Below are 13,425 nucleotides of genomic sequence, written 5' to 3'. Positions count from 1 at the left end.
ATGTGTATGCATGTTTGGGTGCATGTGTATGCATGTGTGCAGGAATGTGTGGGTACACATGTGTATGCACATGGCATGAGTTTGTGCATGTTTGCATGAGCATGCATGTATGTGCTTGCACGCATTGTGTACTTATGTTCTTGTGTATAAGTGAGTATATGTGTGCACATATATGCCTATATATGCCTGCATTATGTACATGTTTATGAGTGTGTGTGTGTGAGAGGTGTGCGTATATATAGATTATGCTCATGGGTACATGTATTATGAAATCTATACATGTGTGTGTGTTGTGTGATGTGTGCAGGGGTATGTTTGCAGCATGTGTGTATGTGCTATATATGTATGGCTGTGTACATGTGTGCTCTTGTGGTGGTGTGTATATCTGTACACAGATGACTGAATGCATGTGTGTGCCTGTGCATGTCAATGTGCACAGGTGACTCTGTGTGTGCATGTATATGTGCACTATGTAAACCTGTGGCTGTGTACATGCATGTCTGCACTAAGTGCTTTTCCTGTGGTTGATAGGCTGCTGCATACTCACTCGAGCCCTGTCCCTTCTCTCCCCCTGCCCCCTCCCACACGCCCCTCCCCCTCACCCCGCAGACCGTGGAGAACTGTGTGTGCATCTTAAGGAACCTGTCGTACCGGCTGGCAGCGGAGACGACTCAGGGACAGCACATGGGCACGGATGAGCTGGACGGGCTGCTCTGTGGCGAGGCCAATGGCAAGGACTCAGAGAGTTCCGGGTGTTGGGGCAAGAAGAAGAAGAAAAAGAAATCCCAGGACCAGGTGACAGAGGCGTGCGGTGGCCACTCCCTTGATACAGGACACATGGGCACTCCACCTGCATGTGTAGACGGGGCTCTGGGTTTTCTGAGTGCACCCGCAGGACTAGTGCACCTGCGTGGTCTTCCTGTGGGAATCTCTCAGCTGGCACAGCGGGACCTTGGAAATCTGCCCCAGTCCCAGCCCCACCCCAAGCCTGGCAGCAGAGCCAAAGCAGGAAATGGCAGAAATGGGAGAAGTCACTCAGGTCCCGATAGACCCCACACTGATCCTTCCTGTGCCGATGCACATGCTCTTTGGGATCATTGTCAGGGCTCAGGGGGCCCGACGCAGGTGGCAGGGATGCGCTACACAGGTGAGGGGGTCGGGGAGGGAGGCCAGGCCCAAGATGCAGCAGGAATCCAGAGGCGGCTGCACGCTTTCTGAGCATGCTCGCAGAGGGCTGTTCTGCAGTCTTGCCCTGGGAGAATTCTCACAGGGGGATTCAAAGCCACGCCCAGCTCGAGTGCTCTACCAAGCAGCTTGGCCTTTATCTGGGGGGTGCAGCTGAACGTGGGTAGCCCTGCAGGCCAGTGAAGGCCACTGCTACCTACCTGGGGGTTCAGAACTGCCTCCCCACCCTGAGAGTCTCTGGTCGGTGAGCCCTTCACCTTGACTGCCCCAACAGGTCGCTCATCCATCAAGGCCTCCTTTCCTTGGGCTCTGTGCCCAGACCTCCCACTGCTAAGGGTCTCGCTGATCCGGATTGGCCTGTCCTTGGAGGACAGACTCCAAACTCAATCTCACACTCTCTCTGTCTTTGTGTGTGTGTGTGTGTGTGTGTGTGTGTTCTAACATACCTGTCAATGTGCACAAGCACGTGTTAGATCACAATGCACTATTTTCTAAAGAAGAGGTCGGCAAACTGTTGAGACAGACAAGCCAATCCTGCCCTCACAACAATTTAAAAAGGGTTCAAGAGCCATAGTATGTTTTTACAAACAAATGAAATCACCATTATCCAAGTCATAGCCTTAAAATCTTCATAAATGAAACGGAAAGCGTTTTATTTTCAGTTTTACTCCAGAGTAAAACGGCACACGCTGAAACAGCCGCCGATGGCTCTCGAGCCGCAGTTTGCTGACCCCTGTGTTCCGAAGGTCTACTTGTACTTCCAGTAATGATTTCACCGAGCCCGTCCCTTTGCCGCCGGGTTAATTCTGAGTCCGAGTGCAGCTTCGCCATAAGGTGTCCAAGGCTCTAGTCTGTAGGAGCACAGAGAGCCTCTGCTTTCGCCCAGGGAGTAGCTGCTGGGCTCAAACTAACTCACTTCCAATGGAAAGCCAAGCACCTAACGTCCGCACCACGGGGCTCCTTTGAGTAAGGGAGAAAGGAAGTGGTTTACTTCAAGATGAACGACGATACATTCTTACATCTGACTGCTAGATAGCCCTGGAATGCTTCATTGTAGCCATTTCTCCTTCTCTGAGAACCCCATGGCACTCTGGGTTATGCGCCAGGCTGCTAACCACAAACACTGGTGGTTCACACCCACCAGCTGCTCCAGGGGAGAAAGAGGAGTAGTGTTGGAAAGCAACCAGATGGCAGTGGGCTTGGTTTGGGTTTACTGAAGGGAGCCGGGATGCTGCACGGGGTTCAGTAGAGCTTCCAGACTCAGAAGGACTAGGAAGAAAGGCTTGGTTGCCATTGGAAATGCTATAGAGCACAGGAGCCCATCCTTGGAGAGATGCGGGTCCCTGCAGGGTACCAGGTGCTTGGGCTGCCCAGGTGTCAGCGATCACGGGAGGGCAGCTCACAGAAGAAGCAACTGAATGGAGCTGCCAGGTGGATCCATAGCAAACACCAGCCCGCAGCATGTTCATGGGGCTTGTTCATCATTTCCTTTCATGGCACCATTTCACCTGGGGGCCCAGTCCCTTCTGTTCCGTCCTGCAGGTGTTCGCCAGCACTGCACAGCTGCAGGGAAAGGGAAACCTCTAGGCAGGGCTCACTGTTTCCTGACTCACCTGGTGACCCATAGCCCCTGGGTCTGCCCCAGGACTAAGTGCCCTCTACTTCCCGATGGGACAGGTGACTTGGGGAGACAGAATGGGAAAATGGCATTAATACAATGGTGTTACGAGGAGCCACAGGGTCAGTTCCGACTCATAGCAACCTCCTGCACAGCAGACCTACACACTGCCTGGTCCTGTGTCATCCTCGCTGTTGTTCCCGTGCTTGAGCCCACGGGGCAGCCACGGGGACAATCCATCTCCTCGAGGTCTTTCCTCTGTTTCATTGCCCTCCGCTTTACCAAGCACGGTGTCCTTCTCCAGGGACTGCTCTCTCCTGACAGCATCTCTGAAGTACCTGAGGTGAAGTCCTTGCCTCTGAAGAGCATTTGGGCTGGACTTCTTCCAAGACAGTCCTGTTTGTTCTTTGGGCAGCCAACAGAACATGAGACTTCACTAAAGAAATTTCAGGAGCTCTGGCAGTGTCATGGTTAAACACTCCACTGTTAACCACAAGACTGGTAGTGTGAGCCTTCTGCCACTCCACAGGCTTAGTAATTCCACGGTCAACAGTTCAAAATCACCAGCCCTTCTGAGAGAGAAACAAGAGGCTTTCTATTACCGTCTCGGAATCCCACAGAGGCAGTGCTACCCTGTCCGGTCTGGTCACTGTGAGTCAGCATGGACCCCGTGACAGGGAGTGAGCCACCTTACAGGAGGAAGATGTGACGTCAGCTTCCCTGGAGACTATTGTTCGGTCGCGTTGAGTTGGTTCTGATTCACAGTGACCCTGCAAAGCACGGACAGGGGAACAGGATGCAGGCTCTCTGCTCTGCTACCTGGGTCGCTCAGGGTGCAAATTGACAAGAAGGGGAAAGAAGCCTCCATCTGAGACAGAACTCTCTCTCTGCGATCAGGGGTTTATTTCTCCCAGTGTTGGAACTGCCACTCAGATTCCAGCCTCATCCCTCTGAGGGCCCCACCCCCATCTGCTGTCTCATCTCTTTGAAAGCAATCAGGTCCCAACACGGAGCCTTTCCCAGCTCTGCAAAGGAAAACACTCACGGCAGCCGTAGCTCACTGCTCTGAAGTGGCCGTGGACATCAGCACCGGATGGGGTTCCGAGAAAGCCTTCGCCCCTGGCAACATGCCCGTTCCTGTGCTGTTTCTGCCGGGAAACGCTATCCACACATTTCCTGTGGGAGAGAGTCTTATAATTAATATATGAAATAAATATACAAATATAGCGAAATAAACCTATGAATACATTTATACAACGCATAACTATATGAATGAGAATGAGTATAGGGTAATAACATTTCTGTTTGAGAAAAGAGAACAGGGTGGCCTTATGGGTCAGTGACAGAATGCCCCCCCAGACCTGAATCCTCACGGAGCTCCCCCCGAGCACCCCTCCTCCCCACACACCACCACCAGCAGTCTGTCCATGGTGCTGTGATGCCGACCACATTCAACAGAGCTTCCAGACTGACCAACGAAGAAGAAAGGCCTGGCGATCCATAAACCAGCCCGTGAGAATCCTACAACAGCCCTGAGAATCCTACGGATTAGCTTGGTCTCGTGTGCAGCACATCATGGGGATGGTACAGGCTTGCTCTGCTGTGCCCTGTTTGCATAGTGATTTACCCTTTGGGCTTCTAACCACAGGCCAGAAGTACAAAACCACCAGTTGCTCCTTGTAAAAGACAAGGCTTTCTACTCCCTCAAAGGGTTAGAGTCTCAGAAGCCCACAAGGACCATTCTCCTTGCTTTACAGGGTCACTCTGAGTTGGCAATGACACGTGGCAGTGAGTTTGGAATTTGGGTGTGTTTGTGTCGCCAGAAGCCAGGCTGGTTGTAAATGACAACCAACAACAACAAATTATTAGAACACGGTGCCCTTTCTCAATTTTCACTCGTGCCAGTGGTTAATGAGTTTGTGCATCGTTAAATCACACCAAAATCCTTAAGTAACTGCCTACCGATCAATTCTTGCTTATTTTCCCCACCAGTATCTAATGTTTGTTGTTGGTGGTTGTGAGAAGATGTGCAGCTGGACCGCCCCAGTTGCACAGCACCCCACATGCACTCAAGGGACACAGATGCCATTCTGTGAGCCTCGCTCCCCAGTGAACGGCAGTCTGCTGTCCCCCTCCTCCCCTAGATTGGTGCGCTCATCTTCTGAGCCACTGTTGTCAGTTTGACACCACCACCCCCCCTCCACTAACTGGATCTTCAGAGACTCAAGTGAAAGTCTAGATCAAATGACTGGCTTTTAAAAACCTCATAACCATTCACTGGGGACAGCTGTGCACGCTCCACGTCCGTGTGATGTGTGTTTGTTACCACAGTGCGGCTCTGGCCTGAAGGGGGTTTCAGGGCCCCATGAGGATCACAGGTGGTTTTTATTCCCTTCTCACCGCCCCTCCCCCCCAGACCATTGTTTTCATTTCCTTATTAGGAACAATACTTTTCCATTTGCTCCTTAATTGCATTTCCTCCTCGGCCATCTGCTCGGCTCACCTGTGCTCCTTCCTTGTAGCGGGTTCCAGGCTGGGCTCCTGGCGTTCCCCTCAGCCTATGCCAGCAGCCCCTGGTGCATGGGCCCCAGTCTTGGTATTTCATGTCCCCAAAGCCACCAATCTCAATGGCTTGCCAAAGCAGCTCTGTGCACCGCTGATGGGGTGACTCTCCTTTGCCAGGTCCTACGGAGGAATGTGGTTCGTCCCCTTCTTCCTCACCTCTAGTGTAAAGTAGATCCCCTCCACTCAACACACTAGACATCCCGTAGGCCAGCGGTTCAAAACCACCAGCCATTCCTTGGGAGAAAGACAAGGCTTTCTACTCCTTTAAAGAGTTACAGTCTTAGAAATCCACAGGGGCAGTTCTACCCTGTCCCGCAGGGCCACTATGAGTTGGAAACAACTTGATGGCAGTGAGTTAGTAGTTAGAAAAGATTTGCTTACTATCGTCTATGAAGGAGCCCTGATGGTGCTGTGGTCTAAGTGTTGGCTGCTAACTGCAAGGTTAGAGGTTCAAACACAGCATCCTCTTCATCTCAGGGGAAAGATGAGGCTATGTGTTCCCTTAAAGATTGACAATATCAGGACTACTATATAGGGTCACTTTCCCCAAACAAAACTCATTGCCATCACACCGGTTCTGACTCAGCTCGACCTCTATAGGACAGGGTAGGCCTGCCCCTGCAGGTTTCTGAAACTCTAACTGTGTTTATGGGAGTAGGAAGCCTCATCTTTCTCCTATGGAGCAGCTGGCTGTCTCGAACTGCTGACCTTGTGTTCCACAGCCCAATGCATAAGCACTATGCCACCAGAGTTCTGCAGGGTCGCTATGAGTCACATGGACTCCAATGGCAGTTGATTTGGTTTTATAGCCAACGAAGGCATCCTGGTGGTACAGTGGGTGAAGCATTGTGCTGCTAACCAGAAGGTCGGCTGTGCACACCCACCAGCAGCTCTGAGACAATGATACAGCGGTCTGCTCCGGCAAAGAGATACCACCGTGGAAACCCTGTGGGACAGTGCTATCAGTCCGAATTCATCCGCTGGCAGTGAATTTGTGATTTGGGATTGTCAAAGACATAGGTGAGGGTGTGAGGATCAGACACTATGATGAGGCAGAGAAGGGCAGGGAGGGTGATCTGGGTAGACATGAGCTGGGGTGTTAGGAGCAGAGAGAATTCCCGGGCACTTGTGGATTTCACTTGGTTCCCACATAGTGGCTTTAAGCAGGGACAGGGACCTTGCCTGTCCCTGGGAAGTGAGGAAGGCAACATCCCCAGGCTCTGTCCACCAGCCATCCTCCCAAGAAGTGGGCTCCCTCAGGTCCCTGGCCCACATGGGGAGGTGAACCTGCAAGGCCTTTCCTGAAGGTGACTTTGAACGTGGGGTTGCTTTGTTCAGAAAACGTCCTATTCGGCCTCCTCTCTAGCTCAGCCTTCAAATCTCCCAGATGCCAAGCCCTGGCATCTCTGAGAGGAAGCCCTGAAGCTGGCAGGGAGAGAAGGCTCTGCCCGATACATACAGTTGAGTGGCCGTCAGCCGCAGCCCCTCTCCCAGGCCCTGCTACAGCGAGAGCCAGTTTCTTCTCAACACATCCCTGGGGACCTCAGAAGCTCCGACTCACTCCCCTTGTCTCCCAAGCTCCCAAGAGTCAACCCAAAGCACCCTTTCTCTTCGAGCTTCGTACAGATGCTTGGGATGTTTTCAAATACTCATTGCCTCAGGAAAAAGCTGGAAGTAATCGCTCGGAACGCTGGTGGCACTGCTGTTCCGACCGGGGCAGGCAGGCTAGTTAGTGGCTGTTGCTAGGTGCCATGGAGTCTGCCCCGAGGACAGAGGAGAACTGACTGCCCCAGTGTGTTTCTGAGACCCGAGCTCTTTCTGGGAGTAGGACGTCTCATCTTCCACGGCCCGGCCCTGTGCCATCCTCACAATTATTCCTAAGCTTGAAGCCATTGTCCCAGCCACTGGGTCCAGCCAGCTAGTTGAGGACCTTCCGCTTGTTTTTTTTTCTCTGCACCTCCATTTTACCAATCGTGATGTCCTTTTCCAGGGACTGGTTTTTCTGACAACATGTCAAAAGTGTGCAAGAGGAGGTCTAACCCTCCTTGCCGCCTAGGAGCTCTCTATATGTACTTCTTCTGAGACAAATCTGCTTGTCTTTCTAGCGGTCTGTGATATACTTTCAATAATCTCCTCCAGCACCACATTTCAAATACCTCGATTCTTCTTCTGCCTTCCATAATCGCCGTCCAACTTTCCCATGCACGTGAAGCAATTGCAAATCCCATGGCTTGGGTCACGCCCATCTTAATCCTCAAAGTAACATCCTTGCTCGACAATATTCTAAAGAAGTCTTATGCAGCCGATTTATCCATTGCAATTTGTCTTCTGATCTCTTGACTGCTGCTTCCATGAGCACTGACTGTGGATCCAAGACAGAAACCTTGACAACGTCAACCTTTTTGCCGTTTGTCATGATGTGCCCTATCGGTCCACTTGGGAGGACTTTGGACTTCATGACATTGTGTTGTAATCCATACTAAAGACTCCAATCCTTCGTCTCCATCAGTAGAGCTTCAAGGCCCCCTCACTTTCAGCAAGCAAGGTTGTGTCATCTGCATATGCCAGGTTATGAATAAGCCTTCATCCAACTCCGATGCCACATTCTTCTTCATAAAATCCCATTTCTTGGATGACTTGCTCAGCACACAGATTGAATACGTATGTGAGAGGTTACAACCAGAAGGCACACCTTTTCTGAGTGAAGGTGGAAGGCAGTCAACAGTTTTATGGTTGGTTGGGTGGTTTGGTGGGGTGTGATCTTTAGTGATTGTGGGGGCCAGCAGCAGCTTAATGAAGCCAAATTCTGGAGAAAGACCATCCCATGACAGTTTCACCCGCATGGAACCAGCTTCTTCTCATCTTGACCTGGGAGGAAAGAGGGGAATGTTCTACCCAGGATGTTTTCAAGCGTAACCACTATGGCAATGACTCTGGGCTCTTGTGAACAGGACTAAACCTCATGAACCTCACCCCGCTGAAATCTAAAAATACCATTTATCGTTGTTCTCTGTCCAGCCCACTGCCAGGGAGTCCATTCTGACTGAGAGCAACCCAGGGAGGACAGAGCAGAACGGTCATCTTGGGTGTCCACGGCTGTAAATCTCTGGGACAAGAAACCTTCATCTTTCACCTTGGAGTGATTGGGGGACTCAAACTGCTGACCTTTAGTTAGCAGTCCAATCTAGAATCCACTCTGCCACCCAGGCTCCATAGTTAGTGAGTCCCCAGTCCATGGCCACCCCAGTTACAACAGAAGGAAGTACTGCCCAGTCCTGTGCCATCCCCAGAATGGGATGCAGGTCAGATGATGAGGATGCATGCTGTCTCCATTGACTGGTTTTCTTCCCAGTCCATCTTAGGGAGGTAGCTCCACTCCAACCTGACCAGCTTCATCGTAGTTTGCAAATCTCCCTTGAGAGACAGGTGATGGCTTGCTTATAAGATTCATTGGCCAGGGATGGAGTCAGCTCTGGCATGGCAGTGAGAATTCTACTTTTGAATCACCTGGGGCCCTGATACCATAGCAGGTTACCAATTGTGCTACAAACCCTATTGTCAGGAGTTCAAAACCACCAGCTGCTCTTCAGGAGAAAGATGCAGCTTTCTACTCCCATAAAGAGTTAGAGTCTCAGAAATCCATGGGGATAGTTCCACCCTGTCTTGCAGGTCATTATGAGATGGAATCAATTTGCCAGTGAGTTTGGTTTTGACATTCCAGTGAGCCCACTAAAATAAAATATAACTTGGAAATCAAGAGGTTCTGGTGGTACAGTGCTTAAACATTCAATTGTTAAACCAAAGTTTGCCAGTTTGATCCCACCAGCCACTCCACAAGAGAAAGCTGTGGCCGTCAGCTTCCATGACGATCACAAAACTAAGACCAAACTCACCGCCATTAACTCCATGCCAACTCATCATAATCCAATAGGACAAAGAAGAACTTCCCCAAGGGGTTACTGAGGCTGTGAGTCCTTACCGATGCAGATGGCCTCATCTTTCCCAGGACCACAGGAGGGTGTGAAGCATTCCCCCTTCAATGATCAGCCACGCTTTGAACCGCTGCACCTCCGGGGACACTTCTGTAGACTGACAGCCTGGGAGACCCTGTAGGCCAGTGCTCCTCTCTGCTGTGAAGTCCCTTTGAGTTGGAATCAAATCGATGTCAGCAGATTTGGTCTGGTTTGGGTTAGCCAGCAAATAAATGATGCCTCCCACAAGGTCAGCAGTTCAAAACCACCAGCCACTCCAAGGGAGAAAGAAGAGGTTATCTACGCCCATAAAGGAAACCCAAAGAAGAGCTTATCTGTGCCCATCTAGGAAACCCAAAGGATCAATACTATTCTGTCCTCTAGGGTTGCCAGGAGTCGGAGTCAATTAGATGGCAATGAGTTTTTGAGTGTGGGCACATTCCCCAAACAAGTGTGCCACACTCTTAGGTTACAGGAAGCCCCGTAAGCCATGCCTAGATTTGAGCTTGAGATGAGCTATGATTTCCAGAAATTCTGCTCATGGTGTATGCAAAGGAGCCCCAACAGCCCAGTGGTTGTGCCTTTTGCAGCTCACCGTAAGTTAGCAGTTCGAAACCACCAGCTGCTCCTAACGAGAAAGATGGGAATTTCTACTCCTTTAAAATGTTAGGAAGAGGGAACCAATCAAAATTATCGACACATAACCACTACCACCACCACCACCACCCCCCGGGGTGGAATGAACAACAGAAACCATCAGAGAGCAGTCAGTGCAAGATATGAAAATAATAATAATTTATCATTTATCAAGGGGTCAGGAGAGGAGGGAGGGAGAGAGAAAGATGCTGCTACTAAGAGCTCAGTAGAGAGTAGATGTTTATAAAATGATGACGGCAACATATGTACAAAATGCCTGATGCCATTGATGTATGGATTGGTATAAGAGTTGTAAGAGCCCAATGAAATGATCTTTTAATTAAAAAGTTGTTTAAAATTACTGTCTCAGGAACTCAACAGGGGCAGTTCTACCCTCTCCACTAGGGTCACTGTGAGTCAGCATTGAGCCAATTACGGGGAGTTTAGTTTGAGTTCGAGGGAACATTCAACTGGTAGCATAGTGGGTTACTTTTGGGGCTACTAACTATAAAGTCAGCGGTCTGAACCCCCCAGTCAGTCCACAAGAGAAAGAGCAGACTTTCCATTCCGTACAGAGTTACGGTCTTAGAAATCCACAGGGACAAGTCTCTTCTGATAGAGTCACCATGAGTCAGCCTTGACTGCATGGCAGTGAGTGGAGAGTTGGTGACATCTAGCTGGAAGCAGCCTTCTCTCTGTGCATGTTCTGGGCACCCAGCTCTCACAGGGCAAGCTGGGCAGTGTACAGTGTATCCAGCAGAGCTGACTGTCGAGGCCTGTGGGATGACATAGGTGGAAAGGAGGAAGGTGCATCCGGAGACTTCTGAAATTCACAACCTGGTCCACTTCTGTCTGCAGACTCACAGTGCCATGGAGCAGATTCTGGAAGTCAGAGACTGGGACTGACTTGAGGGAAGACGCTGAAAGTCTCCTGTGTATCCTGCTCCTCCGGGGATTCCCGTGAAACTGAGGGATGGGATGATTCCCATCAGTCTTTGCGTCTTCACGCACCCCTAGCTGGTGCAGCCTCTTGGTGGCAGGTGCAGGCATTCTCTGTCTCGCTTCTTAAACATGCTGATGTTTATCTTTCGATCCCATCTTTATCTCATAGGAGAAATAAATGGGCTCCGCTCTTCCATCGCCTTTCCAACGAAGATGGGCATCTTCCAAATAGAGTTTAAACCACAGGGAAAGAAAAAGTAGTCAAAGCAAGCCCAAAGGAAGATTTTCTTTTCTTTTTTCAAATTCATACTGAACACATCCCACATCTGTCTGATTTTCTTCCTGACCTGATAGTTCCATGCAGTGGTGGTTTGGCACCCCCTTCCTTGCCTTCGCTGACCACGGCTCATCCAGACCCCTCGTAGGCCCATGTGGCAGTGGGTACTTGACTTCTAACATGGTGGGCTTCCTCTTCCTTTCTCTCCAGAGGGATTTTGAGCATCGCTTTCTTGGAAAAAACGATGAGGCTTTCTGCTGCCGTAGAGACTTATAACCTTGGAAACTTTCTACAAGGTCATCGCGGGTCCAGAATCAACTGGAAGGAAGAAGCTTTTGCGGTTTCAGGCAAAGAGAATGCCAATGTCCCATTCTAGGTAGCCGTAGATAATGAATGATGTCAGATGTCCACTGATTTTTAAACACTGGCCCGAGCCATATGGCCCTACCTTGGAACTCAGCAGGAAAAAAAATAAGATAATGTGTTCCCCACCCATTGCCATGGGGTCATTTCTGACTCCTAGTGCCCCTATGGGATAGAGGAGAACTGGTGTGGAGACTGTCCCTCTGTACCATAGCAGACAGCCCATCCTTCTCCCAGGGTTTGATTGGCAAAGTGTGAGCTGAAGACCTGTGGTTAACTGGGAAGCCCTTACCCACGGCTCCACCACACCTCCGTTTGACAGCAGCAAATCCACTGGGTTGTTGGCTTGCTCTCTGATCTGTCTACTGACAGAACATGTTCCTGCCACAGGTTATATCTGCTTTGCTGGCAGCCTGGCACCCAGACGGTTCCTTGACCAGATCGTGAAGCTAGCCTGTGCTCCCAGCACGTGCTTATGCAGGCTACCCATTGGACTGCTGACTTCAAAGTCACCAGTTCAAAACCCTCAGCCCCTCCTCAGAAGAAGAGGCCTTTTACTCCTGGAAAGACGTCTAGTCTTGGAGTCCCACAAGAGCAGTCCTATACGGTCTGTCTACGATTGGAAGCAACTCAATGACAGGGAGTTTGGGGTGTTGTGTTTTTCTGTTTAGTTTGGCTTACTAGGTGAGCCACTACCACAACATAGACAGACGCAGAACAAGCTGAATGCCCCTGATTAGATCCTGCTCGCTCTTAGCTTTGTGAGCCCTACGTGTGTGTGTGTGTGGGGGGGGGTGTTCTAAACTCTTGCACGTGAACCAATGAAGGAGCTCTAAAGGTGCAGTGAGAGAAAATGAGGCCACCACTCCCGCCAGGTGCATCGGCACCGTGGCTGCAACCCAGAGTGCAAACCCAGCAAACGCGAGGATGGCAGGCAGTGTTCCCTTCTGTGGTCGCTATGTGTCCGAATCCACTCCATGACGCCCACCCACAGTGCCCTTAAAGTCACCTCAAGAGCAACGATGGTCCAGCAGTGAAAGCACTCAGGTGCTAACCACTCAGGTCAGCAGTTCAAACCTACCGTCACCTCTATGAGAGAAAGAGGAGGCCGTTTGCTCCCGTAAAGATTTACAGCCTGCAGAGCAAGTTCAACTCCGTGAGTCCTAAGCAACTCAGAGCAGTGGGAAGCTAACAAGCACAAGAACCACAACGCTAGAAATAGAGTTTACGGTTTTGCTATCAGAGGAACGAAACCAGACAGACACGCACTCACTTGCACGCTGTGTGTGCGTGTGCGTGTGTGTGCACGCGCGCGTGCCTCCTAACTCGATAACAATGCGGAATATATTATCAAATCAGGCTCTGGTAGTATCACCTCCATTTGTTCTGTGGAAATATTTCGTGTCTTCGGTTGAGCCTTCTCCTTGGCTGCATCAAAAACAAACAATCCTGACTTGATTGCATTTTCCTTTTTAAAACTGTGTCCTTCTCGAGCTGTTGAAAAATGTTCGGTCTTCTAACCTCAGGATCCAGCCCACGACAAACCCAACTTGCAGAGGTTCATCGACGTAGCCTGGCTCTCCTCCTGGGTGAGGGCCAGTAACTCCCCAGGCAGTGTTTGGGTGGTGGTAAAAACTCAGCCCCTGCTGCCCTACAATATGCCCCTTTCCCAAAGATTTTAGAACAGCTGGTCTTCCAGTTAAATGCGTCAAAGTGCATCTAAACGTATTGCTCTAAAAGTCATCGAAACCATTGTTAAGCAAAAATATCAAAATTGGAAGGTGTCATCTCCATATGCCCGCCATCTAGGCCTACCCATGTCACAGGTGGTGTCCCATCTCTAGACACCCGCAGGTGTTCTGGGCACT

At 50.4% G+C, this 13,425-nt stretch overlaps 1 protein-coding gene across 2 annotated transcripts in view; it reads left to right on the top strand.

Moving 5' to 3' along the window:
• The window catches only part of CTNND2 (catenin delta 2), a 473,556-nt gene that overhangs the window by 333,240 nt on the left and 126,891 nt on the right, over window positions 1-13,425 (top strand). For both annotated transcript variants that reach the window (XM_075542985.1, XM_075542984.1), the window contains exon 9: window positions 610-795. In XM_075542985.1, coding sequence (XP_075399100.1) covers window positions 610-795 — 186 coding nt within the window. The remainder of the gene's footprint in view (window positions 1-609; window positions 796-13,425) is intronic.

The sequence above is a fragment of the Tenrec ecaudatus genome, chromosome 2 (genome assembly GCF_050624435.1).
Source record: "Tenrec ecaudatus isolate mTenEca1 chromosome 2, mTenEca1.hap1, whole genome shotgun sequence".
NCBI classification, from domain to species: domain Eukaryota; kingdom Metazoa; phylum Chordata; class Mammalia; order Afrosoricida; family Tenrecidae; genus Tenrec; species Tenrec ecaudatus.
Note: the sequence above shows the minus strand (reverse complement) of the source record. Positions and strands in the feature narration are given on the sequence as shown.